This window comes from Toxorhynchites rutilus, chromosome 2 (assembly GCF_029784135.1).
Source record: "Toxorhynchites rutilus septentrionalis strain SRP chromosome 2, ASM2978413v1, whole genome shotgun sequence".
Lineage (NCBI taxonomy): Eukaryota > Metazoa > Arthropoda > Insecta > Diptera > Culicidae > Toxorhynchites > Toxorhynchites rutilus.
In genome coordinates, this window is record NC_073745.1 from 193,094,373 (window position 1) to 193,112,763 (window position 18,391).

The 18,391-nt window shown below is 38.7% G+C and overlaps 1 protein-coding gene across 2 annotated transcripts in view; it reads right to left on the minus strand.

Moving 5' to 3' along the window:
• The window catches only part of LOC129771845 (arginine kinase 1), an 83,703-nt gene extending 70,296 nt beyond the window's left edge, over positions 1 to 13,407 (minus strand). Inside the window, exons 1-2 of one of the 2 annotated variants that reach the window (XM_055775935.1) lie at positions 13,136 to 13,407; positions 7,646 to 7,729 (exon numbers count right to left, since the gene is read on the minus strand). In XM_055775935.1, the coding sequence (XP_055631910.1) occupies positions 7,646 to 7,689 (44 nt within the window). In that variant the 5' untranslated portion in view covers positions 7,690 to 7,729; positions 13,136 to 13,407. Of the gene's footprint in view, positions 1 to 7,645; positions 7,730 to 12,884; positions 12,932 to 13,135 lie in introns of those variants that run through there. The other variant, XM_055775934.1, reaches the window with a different exon arrangement.
• Between the last annotated feature and the right edge of the window lie 4,984 nt (positions 13,408 to 18,391).

Sequence of the window (18,391 nt, forward strand, 5' to 3'; positions counted from 1 at the left end):
TGCCATCCGGATGGTTATCGGAAAAGCTGAGAGGTTATTAAACAAAAGCGTAGGGATGACCGAGACTTCGCAGTAGTAACGATCGACGTGAGGAATGCGTTTAATAGCGCTAACTGGGACGCATGCACCGTAGGTTCCCGTGTACTTGTGAAGAATCCTAGGAAGCTATTTCCAGCACCGCGTTCTACTCTACGAGACGAGCAGAGGGCAGATACCGATGAAGATAACGTCCGGTGTACCACAAGGCTCTATCCTGGGCCCAACGCTGTGGAACGTTATGTACAACGGAGTGCTGAGATTGAAGCTTCCCAAAGGTGTGGAGATCGTGGGCTTCCATCAATTCATCAGCGTGATAGCGAGGATAATGACGAACAACGTTGGGCCCTGCATACCAAAGACGTCTTCTTGCTACTGTATCCTCGTCAATACTACGGTATGGAGCGCCAGCCTGATCCGCGGCTCTCGAAACCCATCGGAATCTCAGAAAAATGGACCGTACGTTTAGATTTATGACCTTGCGAGCGGCGAGCGCGTACAAGACGATCTCGTTGGAAGCGGTATGCATTATCGCTGACATGAACTCGATTGGCATCATCCTTGCGGAAGACGGCGAGTACTATACTAGACTCAAGGAAACCAGCGGTATCTGAAAAACAGCGAGAGAACAATCACTTTCGAAGTGGCAGCAGGACATGGCTGCTTCAGACAATATTTACATCGGTTCGGGCTCGCAAGGTTGCCACGGAATGTGAACATGTGGAGGAAACACCGGAACACGTCGTATTCGTATGTCCAAGATTCACCGAAAGACGAGTGGACGAGCTGCCTGCCCTGCATGCTGGGAATGTAGCGGAGGAAATGTGTCGTGACGAGAACACCTGGAATGTAGTGAACAGCGCAATCGTACACATCAGCCAGTTGCCAGCGTGCTGACAACGCCTAACCGTTAAAGGTGAACATTTGCGAGGAATGCTTTAACGAACGATACCCCACGAGAGTAGCTGTGACGGAGTGCGCGTCATGATGGAGGGCACTACCTAATCGTACACGTAGTGGGGTTTCCAACACCAAAATGCGTGCAGGCAATGCCTGATCGTGGACTGGAAAGATAAACGCTGCGAGGGTCGTTTCGAAGGAGCGAGCGTCAATGAACGAGTCGTCTAACTGGTGCATACCCCACGAGAGTAGCTGTGACAGAGTGCACGTTATGGCGGAGGGCATCACATAATCGGAGCTCCGTTGAGAAGAGAAGTCCCGCGAGGGTGGCTGTGACGGGTTGCGTGACATGTTGGAGGACAATCACTAATCGGTTCACGTCTCGACGGGTAAACGGAAGCTTGTGCAATGCATAAACGTCTCGAAGAACAACGGAACGTGAATGAGATAGAGAAAAATGGGTATAACCAACGTTATTCAGTGTTGCTGAAAGGAGAAGTGCACGAGCACGGCCGCCCCTGGAGTAGTCGCCTAGATGTGGTGCCGGGGGGAATGAGGCTACGAGTAGAGGCCTTGATTTTAGTGGGTGAGATGGTGAGATAAGGCTGGTAGAGCGTTCTTCGAGAGCACGCTTGATTGAACCCTGGCATAGCTTCACTACTTGCAATAATAACCATGGAATCACAATAGCGTGCCAAAGAAAATGGTCGTCTCGAATTTTCAAACGGGACTTTCTTTAAAATGTTGATTCCCACGAAAATATACCATATACAAAATTTCAGCTCAATCGGACTTCATTTATTAGTGTCGCACAGCCGTTAAATCTGAGGTTTTTGAAAACCGAGAGCTGAAATCGGGGTTTTCAAAAATGTGTTTTTGATCCCAAATGAGAGGCTTAGAATGAAAGGGGTGTAAGTGATTTGATCGATTTCTCTACATCGACTCTCTCTTCTGGTCATAACTTAGCTGCAAATACATTCCCAGTTGTATTTGACAATGTGGAAGATAGGTCAGAACCTCATCTATCGGATTCTATAGCAAACTTAAATTGGAACTTTTTTGCAGTTGAGTTATTAACTAAAGAAAAAGTTGAAGAAGAGAAATCGATCAAGTCACTTACACCCCTTGCATTCGAAGGCCCTCAAATGTCTTGTCATTTGTCATTTTTTCCGGAAAACGTAGACGTAACGTAGGGTAACACGGGGTGATTTGGTCATATGGGGTGATTTGGACCACCCCTTTATCTCAAAAATTACGGCTCAACTTGGATTTTTTATAATGGCATTTCCTTCTATTGTTGAACCGTATGTACCTAAAGTAAAAAAACTTTGGTAAAACTTCACAAGTAGAGGGAAGCGGTAGCATAAACACAGCAAGCACTTTGATCATCAAAAAATGTGAGTTTTCCGATAGTGGTTTTAAGGTTTTTCCCGCTAATTAAACAAACTTTTCGTGTATTGTGTAGTACAGTTCTGTTCGCATACAGAAGAAGAACAATTTGATGTAGCGAAACTATAAGTTTGATAACAATAAATAAAATTGATTGCATTTTAATTTTTACATGTTGTGTGGGGTGACATGGACACGTTTCTGTGGGGTGAGTTGGTCCTACAGGTTTGAGGCTTTTCTTTGGTCTAATTGATTCCAGATGCCGCTGAATTACAAAAAGAGGATGGACAGACAACGTTGGAAGAAGGAGGAACTTGAAAGAGCAACGAAGGTCATCGAGAACGGATTTTCTTTGACCAAGCATCAAAAGTGTTTGAAAATGCTCGACCAACAGTGAAAGGTTCATGCAGAATTCGAGATGGTCTCAATCCAACTTTTCTGGTCTGGAACCTGGTCAAGACACCTGGTATCGATCCCAAAACATTGTTACTGATTGTAACATTATTCCAAAATACTTTACATAAACATAAGTATGTTTTTTTCGATGAAACACACACTGGACCAACTCACCCTGCATCAAATTTTAATGTCCAAAAATCATCTCTTTTATTTTATGATAAATTTGGTAGATTAAGGCTTTATATAATGATTAAACATTATTTATTGAGAGAAAACAAGTGTAGCTTAATATACAATGTGACATTTTTTAGTTAGACCGTATTGGTTTGGAAATATTAGGCAATTTGCTTAGGTGGTCCAAATTCCCCCCTTTTCTCCTACGGTGGTTTAGGGTGACAATGAAAATGATCATCTCGTTTTATTCACACAGTATTTCCTGCGAAATAATGGTTGGCATGATAAAATACCCTACGCAAAAAATTAGCTCAATCGGACTTAATATTCTAGTGTCTAGCTTTTTGAAAACCGAAATATCATGCCCAAAAGCTTACCTCACGGGAACGTTTGAGTTGAAATTGTACATCAAAAGTACAAATGTATTGCTTTCTCTCTTCTTTCTTTCTTTCTTTGTTTTTAAGAGGCTTTAAACTTTGCAGTTCATTCGCCTCTATGCTTTCTCTCTATCACCAGAGCAGAATTTTGTTGACACAGTACCTGGAGTCTCAGCGATATTTACGCAATCGTGGCACCGAACTGATCTTTAGTTCGTAGCATCTTAGAATATATCATTTGTATGTTCTGGTTTTAATCGATGGTGTAATTGATCAGAATGTTTACTTGAACATCCTTAAAGAAAAATATGAAGCAAGGTGTCAACAAAATGTGATAGAATCGAGGGTTTAATTTTTTTCCAAGACAATGATCCACAAGGTACATGAAATTCACAAATGGTTACATTACAATTGCTCAAAAGTTATTGATACTCCATCACATTCTCCCGACATCAATCCCATAGAAATCCTATAAGAGTATATGGACAGGAAAGTTAGAAACCATAAGATATCTAACAAAAACAACCTCAAAAACCACTTGAAGCCAAAATTCTCGTTGATAACCTTCCGTAAGACTGAAGGCAGTTGCAATGTCCAAGGGTTACCATAAAAAATATTGAATCATAAAATTGATCAACACTTTCGGAATCGAATCCAAATAATTTTAAATACAGTAGGAATGCAATAACACATAAAACCGCTATTTTTAGGGAAATAAAAACTATTATTCTGAAAACAGATAGCAAAACTTTTCACTCTCATATTATACTATGACTTTATATTAATAGAATGTTCCGAGAGCTTGTTTTTGAATTTTAACAGAAAGAAAAGCATGGTGGGGTACGAATTCGAGTTTGAATCACTGTATATGAAGAGTGTCCAGCGTCGCTTCATTCGTTACACATGATTATCCATTGATACTGTGAGTAATGTCCCGTTATATGTCGAACGCCACGGGATCTTATTTTTTGTTCAATGAATTTTCACGTGCGTATAATAGTGCTGAAAGTTTGAAAGTTGTTTCGAATATTTTGTTCAACAGTCAATGAAATTCGGTTCGTTTGAAATGTGCGTATTGCAACAAATCGAGCCCGGTTATATGCACTTTAATACAACTTGTATGAAATTTTGTACGAGCGCGAATGAATAATTTAAGAGTACGGAATGGCATCAATAAAAAAAGCAATACTAAATAAGCATTACTTCTGTAAACATAATGCGTACATTTAGGGGGAATGTGGGAGAAATCCATACACATGTAACACGGTTTATTATAACACCATTACTATGCTGCGCTGGATGCCTACATTCAAGAGTTCCCATAGATGAAAATTCTCGAAGCGCATGTTAAACATTTTGAAATTCATCTATAAAAGCGTCACATGAATATTCAAGAGTATATGACATATTTTCTCATTATGAATGCCTCTTTTTACTGCAATTACAGATACTAAAAAACTATATTTTTGTAAATTGGTTCTCCTTTACAGTATCATTCCTATAAATTATGGCGAAACAATTATAACAATCGCTTTAGAACTGTTTTGATGCATTTTAAATACAGTTGCTCGACAATAAAATTCCCCGAAATGTTTTTCGGATAATTATTTAACCCTGAAAGATGAAAAAACTCAATTTAAGACATTGCAAAATTGAGTGTACATCTTAAATTTCTCCAAACAAATTAACCTTATAAATAAAATCTTTGCGAATTAGCGTACTTTTTTTTCGTCAGTGTGTGATGTCAACACCAAACCACTTCTTGAGCAGTGTTGGCTTTTGTTTTTTATTTATTTGAACAAGTTTCTATCAAAATGACAAGAAAGAGGAAAGAAATAGCTTTTGTTACACGTACAATGATAGCAAGTAAGACTTGTCGAGGAAAGATATTGCAGGAAATAGAAGCTGCTGTCGGAAGAACCCACTCTACAGTAAAGAAAATTATAAACAAGTGGAAATACGAAGGATCCATCTTCTGATAATGGATAGATAATTGTGCGAACATTTCGAAAGAAGCCTAAAACAAACATTCCTAAATTGACTTCCGAAGTAGCCGGCATTATTGGAAGACCTATCAGCCCAGACACTGTCCGGAGAGTAGCATACAGGAACAATCTGAGAGGTCCTGTTGCCCGTAAAAATGCTTTCATCTTAAAAGTTAATATGAAAAAACGACTACAGTGTGCTAAGGCATATGTAAACAGACCTAAGGAGTTCTGGAACAAGGTCCTTTATACGGATGAAACGAAACCCAATTTCTTTGAATCGAATGGAAGCCAGATGGTGTGGAGGAAACCAGGATCGGTGCTCCAGATTCAGTATTTGGTTCCTACATCAAAACACGGCGGCGGCAGTCAGCTGATGGAACCAGAACCATGGAATTTATTGGCTTTATTGAACATCTCGAATCGTAACCTGTTGCCATACAAATGAAACACAAATTTCTGAATAACTCGAGAACTGATCAAGCAATTGGAGCCAAAATGTGGCAAGTGGAGGTTCCTGATCATTTTCTGCACAGTACTGCTGGTTACCGTTTGAACTGGTTTTGATTTTTTGATCGATAACATGGCTTTTGATTTTGTTCTCCTTATAACACTCGACGACATCCCGGCTGTAATGGCAGCTCGCCAAGACAGACCAGAACTTCGCCGGATCTTAGTGTGATCGAATGAATGATAAAATCATGTTCTGAAGACACGTTTCTATTCATTGTTGCCCCAGTGCTGAAAAACATTGACTTCTCTCCACAACTACAGATCTTATGCCAAATCATCAACTTACGAGCAAATTTATCTGCGTAAACAAATTTGAACCTACCCTCAACACCCCCTTTACGCTTTGCTTTTTACCAGATCAAAAGAAAAAGTTGTGAAACAAGATAGCAAATACGGTTATCAGCAGTACTGTGCAAAAAATGGCGTGTTTTATATATAGCCCAAATACGAACAGCTGACGAAAAGTTGTCATGTATTGTTTCCTTAAAGTTCACTAAAACATACAAATTTATATCCTTCATTTTTTTTGTACGTTATTTCTATGCTGAGAAATGTCCTATTTTATGAGACCAAAATATAACAGAAGAAGACTTTAGTGCATTATATAGTGGAACATCTATCAAAGCTAGAATTCAATTATTAGAATTGTACTAAGTAGCGTATTTATTAAGAGCGTTTAGGGCCCAACATAATTTCATAATGATTTAATAATGGATTTGATCACATGCGTAGAAGAATTTTTTGGATAAAAACGATTCTCTGTTATCCATAAAGATTCTTAATTAGCTATCTAAGGCCGCAATTCCATCGAGGCAACACTAAACAACATTCGATATGACACTTGATCTTGCGCAATTTTTTAAGTTTGTTTTCCACCTTCATATGTAAACGTCAACTGCTCAAACATATCTCTTCTGATGAGGGGTCTTCGTTGCCTAATTGGTGTCTACTAAGCGAACGATCATGAGCTCATAATTCAGGGCCTTCAACTGGCCATCTTTGTATGTTATTCTAGCTACTATGTCCACGCAACAATCATCATGTGACGGTAATCCCAGCCATTTACCGCCCACATTATGGTCTTCTGCATCGGTAATTGGTACTATTAATAGCACAACAATGTTAGCCTCGTATCAACAGTCCCGCTGTGTATGGCCCAACTGTGAACATTCGAGTAATAGGAATATTCATACGCCGAAGAAGGCGACATGTTTATCGATAAGATAGGAATACTCTCATGCCTAAATGGCTACTGTGTAATATACAACAAATTATCGTGAGATAGAAATGTACTCGAATAAATTCGGCTCTGTTACAGCTGAATTGCTAAATGAGCCTTATAAAATAAACAGATGGGATAAAACATTTCTTCTAATGTTGTTGACTTAATAATCAATAATTTAGTGGTTCCACAATTCGGGTGATTTATTATAATCGTCATAATAATAATATTGGAGGAACTCAATGTTCCATCCCATGTCGGACTACACAAGCCACAGGATTGTAGGATAAGGCCAACACTGCTCGACAACGATTATGTCGAAAAATGAATGGACAACGCAACAATGAACAATGTGAATTGAAATGATTTGATGAATTTTAGGAAAAGTCCGCGACGTATTACTTTTACTCTAACAACACCAAAGGCGAATGAACTGCAGCATGTTCAATACAAACAAGAATAGTTGATAAGAGATTAAACCAACATTGCATTGCATTGCATTCATATTATTACACAGTTCAAGCGACATATTATTCAGGACCGATAATATCCGCAATCGAAAAGTATATTAATCGAAAATATAATCAATGCAGAGCGCAATTATACTCAAATGTCAAATGTCAGTGTTTTTTGAGATTTTATTCACTTACCTAATTTCCTCCATAGCGAGCGAAAAATACCAGAGCGCAAACATGGCTGATAGTGGGATGAGTATATATTTAAGTACAAAGTGTCTGCAACAAAGAGGTATTACAAGAAAAAAATAAATTATTTTGAACATTTGCGTATAATAAAAATATTGGAAGTTCACGAAAAAATAAATATAAGATGTATGAAACTATCAACGACATTATCATAAATTCAAAGAAACGAAGAAATCAATACAGAACAAACGTTTAATTTGTTTCGCGCAACATGTAATTTGCAACGAGGGACCTATAAATTAATTTTCCCGCTGGACTGTGCTGCTCAATCAATTTAAGTGGATTGCTGAAGTAGTATACCGCTTCTCCGTTTTCCCCTTATTTGCCTGATATCAGAACATAGCTTAACACATCTAGTTAATAGTTTACCGATTTTCCACGACCGTAAACGTTTTGCTTATCTTTGAGAGCATCCTGATGGTGTTGACAAGATTATTCCACAAGACAAGATTATGATTCTCTCATCGACATTAATAAGTATTTGCCATGCTTCTTGTATGAATGACTTTTTAAGGAACATGAGATTCACTTTCTATCATCGAAACACCTTCAACACTAGGTTAAAGGTGATTTTTCGTGGATCTCCGTTTGGAAAACATGATGCATACATTGTTATCTACCATTGAGAAATACTCGTCAACATTACATAGAGCGCTATCCAAATAGAAAATCATTCGGGCGGCGTCCACTTGTCTATTCAAACCGATGTAAGTATGTATCGGTTCGGTTCATGGATTTATGTATGAAGCAATTCCGAATGAAATCTGAAATCCTAAAAGTGCAAATTTTAAAACCATGTATTTCTAATCCGAGTTAAAGTTTGTATTCCGTTTAGGTTGGAGGAAATATTATTTTTTCACAGCAGTTGGAAATATTTTGACTCAAGTGTAACTTTTCAATAGGGCGTATCGATTTTAGTAAGAAAAATCTTTGATAATTTATAAGTGGAGGCGATCTGGCGTAGTGGTAACATCCATGCCTCTCACGCTAAAGGTCATGAGTTCGATTCTCACTCCCGACATTCTTCCAAAAATGGAAGTAAAAGTGACGAACCAGTCAAATTGAGTTGAAAATCACTATAACACAGACAAAAAAAAATTGATAATTTATATCTCAAAAACTATGAGTCGTACCGAAATAGTGTCTTAGAAAGAGTTATAGAGTATTGATGTTTAAAGGTACACCGAGAAAAAAATAGTACTCTTTTTTTATTTACAAAAAAAAACTTTAATTTGTCTTTTGCATGGTAAATAGGCCTTTTTTAATATTTTTGTCGTGTTATACCGTCATGTTCATGGAATTTTATGAATTTGCTTATAATTCCCAACAACTTTTCCAAATACATCATTATTGTAAAAATATATGTTTAGGACCTGTCGATCAATGAAAGAATGTGCAGATGAAGGATGCTAGGCCACTTCTTCAACATCAGCATTAGCACGCATCAGCACGTCCACAGCCCCCATCTAACTATCACCGATGACGATAAAGAAGAATCCTACGCGCAGCTATAGCGTGAATACGATCGCTGACCGGAACACGACATCAAAATCGTCATCGGTGGTTTGAACGCTCAGGTCGGCCAAGAGGAAGAATGCAGACCGGTAATTGGTAGGTTCAGCGAACCAATGAGAACGGCATAAGACTTATCGACTTGTCTGCCTCCAAGAACATGGTCATACGTAGCACCTTCTTCCAGCACAGCCTCCAATACCGTTACACCTGGAGATCACCGCAGCAAACAGAAACTCAAATTGACCACGTTTTGTTCAACGGTCGGCACTTCTCGGATATCATCGACGTCAGAACCTATCATGGCGCCAACATCGATTCAGACCACTACCTGGTGATGGTCAAACTACGTTTCAAACTGTCAGTCGTCAACAACATGAGAAACCAGCACTCACCACGGTACCACCTACGACGACTGCAGGAGCCGAACGTTGGTGCAACATAGTCGCAGCGTCTTGAAGCTGCGTTACCGAGGGTAGACGAACTGGATGCTGCTCCCCTCGATAAATGCTGGAACACCTTGAAAGCGGCAATTAGCAGCACAGCAGAGACCGTCATCGGGTATGAACAACGAGGACAACCGAATGAATGGTTTGAAGACGAGTGCCGAGCGCTCCTGAACGATACTGAATGAAGCGAAGGCAGCAAACACATCTCTTTCGGGAAAAAAAGCGCCGCCTGGAAGAGAAAGAGTGTGACGAGATGGAGCTGCTTTATCGTTCTCGAGAATCGCGGAAGTTCTCCAAGCAACTAAACGCCTCGCACAAAGGCTTTGTGCAGCGGGTCGAGATGTGCAGGAACAAGGAAGGAGGCATCTTGACGAACGAACTCGAGGTGATCGAGAGGTGGAGGCAACACTACGATGAACACCTGAACAGCGCGCAGACAGGAGACCAAGACGGCGTTGAGGAGGACTACACCGATGCAGCGAACAACGACGACGTACCACCCCTGACGATGGGTGAAGTTAAGGATGCCATTAATCAGCTAAAGAACAACAAAGCAGCTGGTAAGCATGGCCTCTTAGCGGAGCTCTTGAAGGGAGGTCAGGATCTAGGTCACAGAACAGCTACCAGAGGAGTGGAAGGGCGGAGTAATCTACCCCATCCATAAACAAGGTGACAAGCTGGATTGTGAGATCTATCGTGCCATCACAATCCTGGATGGTGCCCACAAAATTATGTCTCAGATCCTCTTTTTCTGTCTATCGTCAATAGTAAGTAGATTTTTGGGAAGTTATCAGGCCGGATTCATGCCCGGCTGCTCGACGACGGACTAGATTTTTACACTGCGGCAGATCCTCCAAAAATGCCGCGAGTATCAAGTCCCTACGCACCACATCTGCATTGACTCCAAGACTGCATATGATACACTCGACCGACGTCAGCTATGGAGGATCATGGACGAACGCGGCTTTCCCCAAAAACTGACAGGACTGATTCAGGCAACGATGAACGGTGTGTGGTGAGTTGTCGAAACCGTTTGAGACACACAGAGGACTTCAGCAAGGCAATGGACTCTCCTGTCTGCTCTTCAACGTGGCGCTGGAAGGTGTTATGTGGAGAGCGGTCTTTAACATGTGGGGCACAATCCTCAACAAGTCTTCGCGACGTGGACATAATGACATAATCGGAAGAACACATGCGACGGTAGCCGACTTGTATACCCAATTGAAAAACGAAGCAAGACCGATTGGGCTTGGGATCCATGCGTCTAAGATACATGCCAGCAGGAGGGACTGATCGCAACAGAACTCTTCTTGGTAGTAGTGTTGTGATCGACGGCGATGAGCTCGAGGTGGTAGAGAAATTTGTCTACCTTGATTCGACCGGTTGTTCTCTACGGGCACGGAGCATGGACGATACTTGAAGAGGACTCACAAGCACAGAATTTTCTACCGGAGCTCTAATATCGGGGTTTTGTTACATAAAAATGTCTCCCAAATTAATATCGTACATTTTCAGCAGATCAAAACAAGTTGGAATATTGCCAGATACCTTTAAAAGTTTTTGGTTAAGTAAAATATTGAAATAATAATATTCCAAGTGCAGCGAAAAAAATGCCTTTCGTTGGTGGCAAAATAGTTGCCACTACCCGTAAAAGGGTTAAAAAAGAAAATGTATTTATAATTTTCGGAGCAGTCTATAGAACATAAGCAGAAGCCTTTTGATACCAATATTCTCATCATAATAAAGGGTATTTCAATAGGGACGCTACAAAAGTAGACCGATAGGGACAGCAAACGAAGCCATATTTTTCCCCGCTCTCTTGACATTTCTCTTCAATAAGGTTTGCCATTTCATAATGAAAAGATATACGATCCAACAACGAGTCGAGATTATTAAAATTTACCACCGAAATGCGGAGTCAATGGCCTCAACTTTAAGAACGCTACGTGTGAGAGACTGATTTGAGTTCTTCCATGATCTGGCAGGACGATTATGACGACGTCGTCCTGCCAGATCAACAATTGAGCGTCTAGTGGAAAAAATTGAATCCACAGGCACAGTACAAAATGTTCCTGTGCCAGTGAGACAAAGAAGTGCCCATAGTGTCGAGAATATTGCTACCGCTAGCGGATCAATTGAGGAAGACTCAAATCAGTCTCTCACACGTCGTTCTCAAGCGTTAGGCATCTCTTTGACGTCGTTGTGGCGAATTTTGCGAAAAGATATTGGCCTACGTCATAACAAGACCTAAATTGACGCAAGAACTGATGCCGTTTGACCACCAGAAGCTTCGTATGTCCGTGAATTGGGCTGAGCTTCAAGTTGATGATCCGGATTTTCATCTAAAAATCATCTTTAGCGATGAGGCTCATTTCTGGCTGAATGGCTTCAGCGAATTTAACAATCGATTTATTGAAAACCAAGTGAGCGTGTTATCTCACGAAATGGCCCAGTCAATTGACCGTCTCGGTCGTGCGATTTGACGCCACGTCAATTCTACGGTCTATCCCAACAAGCCAGCGACGATTGATGAACTTCGTACGAATATCGAAAGTGAAAATGCAGCAGTATCAGCCGATTTATGTCATCGAAAATGTGGTTCAACGCCTGGACTTCTACAAGCGTGCCCGTGGTGGCCATGCAAAAGAAGTCGAGTTCCATACATAATGGCATCAAATGTACTTTCACATGAATAAAGAATTTCATTGATATCCAAAATCATGATGTTGTATTAAAGAGGCTTTAAACTTTTCAGTTCATTCGCCTCTACATATCCAAAACCGTTTTTCTTTTATTTAAAAAGAAACTTTTGTAGTGCTCTCATTGAAAAAACCCGTTACATATCAGTGCACTTCATTCAAACGTATCTGATATGTTTCTAGTTCCTTTTTCGATACACTGCCTTGTGACGATCTCTATACGGAAGGTGACGTACAATGCTGTTCTACAAAAACATACGCAACTGATTCAAATACAATCTGGGCCCAACAATTTATCACCCAACCATAAACCATAATCTCATTGAAACGATTCCATTATTCAGAGATGTAGTCATTCTAAGGTCACTCGAACGGAATGACAAACATTGAATAACACCTTCGTTGAGCTCGGAACAACAGATCGGCTTGGTGACTCAGAAATGCAGAAAGAAGAATTTATGAGTCAGCTTTGTCGCAGAAAACTTGGATACACTAAGAAACACTAGATTAAACAATTTGTCTAACCTTAGTTTGGAATCGATTGAGAGGAACATCATAGTTGTTACGCGAATATTGTGACTCAGTTTAATCAGTGTGACACCACTGCTGACCAATATCTATTTTGGATGCACTCCGCCCCATGCGTACGACTGCACGCCCAACCTTGTGATGTAACCGGATTTTGCCGGAGAAGAGAGAAATCCGCATCAATGTAAATGCACTTTTTTAAATTTCCCAACATTCTTTCTTTGATATGTGACTATTGGAATACTCACAAGTTATTCGAGAAAATCGTAAAAATTGTTGAACACCACTTGAGAATTAGCACTTTGTTAACGCGGATCCCCACAGGTAAAGGTCGCTGGAGTATAAATTCTAACCGTAAGATGCTAATAAGTGTGTTGCTTTTCCTACTACGATTTAGCCGAAGAATTACGTTTAATGTACTTTTTTGTGCGACTGCTCCAAGAAACAGCGATGTACAATACAAACAAATTTCATGAATCACTTTTCTAAAGTTTTTGGGCCAAATATTGCTCAATTCGCGAAAAATGTCTTTCTTATTCTCAGTTTATACTCTCGCTCTCAGCTGCTGGGGAACTCTGCTTGGAATCGGCGTGATACTGCGATATGCATCGTTGTTTATCCACCACGTGAGAATTTGACGTTTGCGTTTAGCGTGAGCACAGTGGGAGAGAACTTTTATAATATTTCTCTCACACAACAAACATATTAAGCTTTGGGCCCACCACGGCACGATGATATGAAAAAGCTTATTGTGGGATATTCACCACTGTGGAAAAAAGTGCAGGAAAAACAAGGCACGTGATTTTAATCAATCGATTACTGGAGTCGCATGGTGTTCAATCAATACTTGAACAAAAATATTCTTCCAGTTCTTCCATTGTGAGCAGTATTTGAGCATCATTTCTGTTGATTTTTTCTCAGATATGTCCTAATATTGTCTATATTTACAATTATTCATATCAACGGCTAACAATTATAGCAATACTAATATAAACTAGACTAAATTACACTTACGATTACATACATTTTCATATTCAGAAAAAAAGGAATGAATTACTAATAGCAGTGTCTGTAGTTGCGATGTGTAGCGTTTCTTGAGTAATGCACGAGACAACCCGAAATCGGAGTAACAACTGCAACGGTTGAACTCGCGGCATATGCTCGACAAAAGTTCATTGTGGCCATACTTTGTACAAGAAAACGGTTATCGTAGAAAACTATGAGACATAAGGTTTCTACTTTGTATGTTGACAATTAATGTGACCCAATATCAAATCAGAAACAAAACAAGTTTTAGCAATTTATCGACAAACATTTAATGTGTCTTATCTAATAAGTGTTCAGCGGTTTTCATAGCTAGGGAGATTAAAAGGATTAATCCATGGTAGACGAACGGAAAATCTCAAGAATTGCGCTGGTCAGCCTCCACGCGTAAAATCCTATTTTGGTAGTATGGTGCCCAAACTACAGACGCATTCTCGAGTATTAAGCGGAACAGGGCACAGTATACAGCCTTCATGCAGGAAATATCTTTAAAATGTTTGGTCGAGCTTAACATAAAGCCAAGTGCTTTAAGGGGGTATTCTAGTGTAGAGGCACAAATTTCGGACGTTTTTTCGATTTTCGAAAACATAAAACAAATAATATTCTTACTATCTATTATATCATTATTTGTTCATCTATTTTTAAAAAAAAAAACAAAAATTGAACGGAAAAAAATATTCATAATTAGAATAGTTACAAGCTGGTGAAGTGAGAGGGTTCAAAAAAAAGTTGTACCATGGCGTACACGATTCCAGCCCTACTGGTTATCAGTTAACAAAAAAATCGGATAGATTCTGAATCAGTGAAGATGCCGCTATCGCATGAACCTCGGACAAATCAAAAACATGTTAACATGTTTGTTATTTTTCCCGATTTTTTAAAAACAGTGAGATCAAAAAATTATATTTTTTTATTGGTTCTTGCGAAAAAGAGTTGCATACAGATTGTATTCATATAAATTCGACATAAATCGGTTCACTAGAACTCTAGATATCGTGTACGCCAGTTTGAAAAAACTAGTTTCGAGAAAAACTCGTTCCAAATTTATTGTTATGGCCGTACTAGATGAGATACCGCATCACTAAAATGGCTATAACTCCGTACGTAATAAGATTTTCTAAAAGCCCTTTCTAGAGTATATTCTTGTATGCCTAAACATCATAAATATGAAGAAAAAAAATTATTGTTCTCAAATTTCTAGACTAGAATACTGTCTTAAATGCTTTTGAAGTTACATATGCGACATGATCGCCAAATGTAAGCCTGGTATCGAGTATGATGGATGACACAGCCAACACGCTGTAATATTGTGTCTCCAAGCTTATAAGCAAAATTTACTGTTGAACGTTTACGAGAGAAGAATATTATCGAGCACCTGTTTGGGTTTAAGATCATTCTGTTTACGACGCACCACGCATCGAAGGTGTTCATTTGTGTCTGAAGAAACTCAGCGTAATCTTCACACTCAATCTGATGGTACAGTTTGAAGTCTTCCGCGTATGATAATTCATGACGTAACTTGAAAGGGCTTGGAGATGGTGTTCCCAATTTTCACTGACATTTTCCGGTCTGTCAGATATGATTGCAGCCAACACAGAAAGGAGCCGCTGATGCCATGACATTGGAACTTGGCGATTGTTATTTGGTGATTTAAGGTATCAAATGCTGCTGAATAATCCGTATATATCGCATCGATTTAACAGGCATGAGAAATGCAATCCAGTACAATTATTCCGAATAATTTCGAAACCGCACATGAGCAAGCAATCCATCTGTAGTTTTTCACATCTTTTTTTGACACCCTTCTTGAAAACTGGAAAAATGTAAGAATTCTTCCATGTTTCCGGGAAGATCTACTTTGGATGGAGCGGTTAAATAAGATGCTCAATGTTTGAGCTTATGTAGCACTTTTTCAAAATAATGGGGGGGATACCAACCATACCAGACAAAAACTGTATTCGACAAAGTCGTTACATACGATAGAGCGCTCATTTTTATGTTATCAAAAATAGGGTGACCAAAATAGTCGATGAAATAAAAAATCTAACTTTCTTATCTTTATAGATAGAGGTAACATAGTTTGACAATGTTGTAGTCCCAGTTATTTGAGATATCTTGGTAGAACAAAGTTTTTTTCTATCTCTTGAAATAACCGATATAGCGTCATGTTAAAGTCACCATGAAAAAAAACGTTTTTTTGCTCTTACTTTTAGATGTCAAATTCTACATACAAACTGTCTTCGAATACAAACATTTTGCGTTACAGAACTTGTCAATACCTCAACTTTACTCAAAGTTATTGATATTTTTTCCCCAAAAAACAAGTTTTTTTTTTTGTCATTCTTTCTGGGGCAAACATAAAAAATGTTTGTTGACGGAATTTGAAAGAAAATTTTCACTCTATATAATATGTGATTTTCAAAACTATGTTATTTTTTGTCTTTGAGTAAATTAAAATTGAAATCATGAGTTTTTGGAGAAAAACACCAATAACTTTAAGTAGGATTAAGATATTGCTTAAGATAAGCTCTGCATCGCAAAATGTTAGTATTGATAAATTCTAAAAGTCGTATTAAGACAGTTTTGATGTAGAATTTGAAACATAAAAGTTAAAGCAAAAAAAAAACCGTTTTTTCATGGTTACTCTAATGCAACTTAGATAGAAAGCGCCAAAAACAACTTTGTGCGAGATATTTGTTCTTTAGACAAAAACTGTCTTCAACAAAGTTGTTACATATGATAGAGCGCTCATTTTTATGTTATCAAAAATAGGGTGACCCAAATTGTCGATGAAATAAAACATGTAACTTTCTTATCTTTACAGGTAGAGATACACATAGTTCAACAATGTTGTAGCCCCAATCATTTTAAACAACTTTGTAGAACAAAGCTTTTTTCTATCTTTTAATATAATCGATTTAGCGCTTTTTTCTGTCTTTGTATGACTTTTAGAGCTTATCAATTCCAACATTTTGCGATGCAGAACTTGTCAATATCTTAATCCTACTTAAAGTTGTTGATGCTTTTTTATCCAAAAACTCATGATTTCAGTTTTAATTTACTCAAACACAAAAAATAACATTGTGTTGTAAATCACACATCATGTAAAGTGAAATATGCTCTTCCGAATGCCGTGAATAAACTTTGTTTATGTTTGCCCCAGAAAGAATGACAAACAATTGAAGAGAGCGTATTTATTAGGAAGAAATATCAATAACTTTGAGTGAAGTTGAGATATTGACAAGTTAATGTTTGTATTTGTAAGCTCTAAAAATCTTCCGAAGACAGTTTGTATGTAGAATTTGAAATATAACAGTTAGAGCAAAAAAACATGCGATATATCGGCTATTTCAAGAGATAGAAAAAAAACTTTGTTCTACAAAGATATTTCAAATAACTGGGACTACAACATTGTCGAACTATGTTTACCTATATCTATAAAGATAAGAGAGTTAGATTTTTTATTTCTTCGACTATTTTGGTCAACCTATTTTTTATAACATGAAAATGAGCGCTCTATCGTATGTAAAAACTTTGTCGAAGACAGTTTTTGGCTAGAGAATACCTATCGAGCTCTAAATGCTAATTTCCACTTAAATACATCTCCTGGACCATTGTGCATTGTATAACGTGTCTTCCACAAATTACAACGATTTTTTGAATATTTTTTCAAGACAAATCGTCCGCGGTCTATCGGTCGCCCGCGTTGGTATTCCTAGGCGCCCGCTAGCTGATCTAGGATAGTGTCACCTCCAAACGCAATGAATTAAATATCTCTTCACCTTTTTGTCGTGATCATTTCATAAGGTGTTTATGTTAATCTCAATAAAACATAAATGGTCTTTCATTAAGGACTTGTCAACCGTTTTTTCAAAAAAACACAGGGTTTTGATTTTACATTTTAAGAATGAAATTCTATTTCGGTCATATGATCACCACCGGCCCGTTTATAGCAATCGATCTGTTGGACCCTATTTTCCACTTCTCGGCCACATATTTCGACTGGAATGATGCGAGTTTCGCAATGTATGTTGTCTCTGAGCTTTTCTAAAGTTGCTGGCTTGTTGGCATAAACCAGTGACGTGATATAGCCCCATGAAAAGAAATCCAGTGGGGTCTAATCTTGTGGATGCAATGGTGTTTCTTGAAGCACATGTGGGTCTGTATTTAACCAATAACGCATATTTTGCTTGTGGGCAAAGCCATTTAGCCAGAAATGAGCTTCATCGCTGAAAATGATTTTGTGATGAAAATCATCATTCTCTTCACGATTCGCCAGAACCCAATCGGAGAAATTTCGGCGCTTCATATAGTCAAGGGGCTTTAGTGCCCCTAGAGTCAACTTGATCCTGTAAGGATGTAGCCCAACATCTTTTCGCATAATACACACAATGAGGTTTGGGAGACATTGTTTTGACATTGACAGATCATTGAAATGTTTCAAGGGTTCGTTCACACAA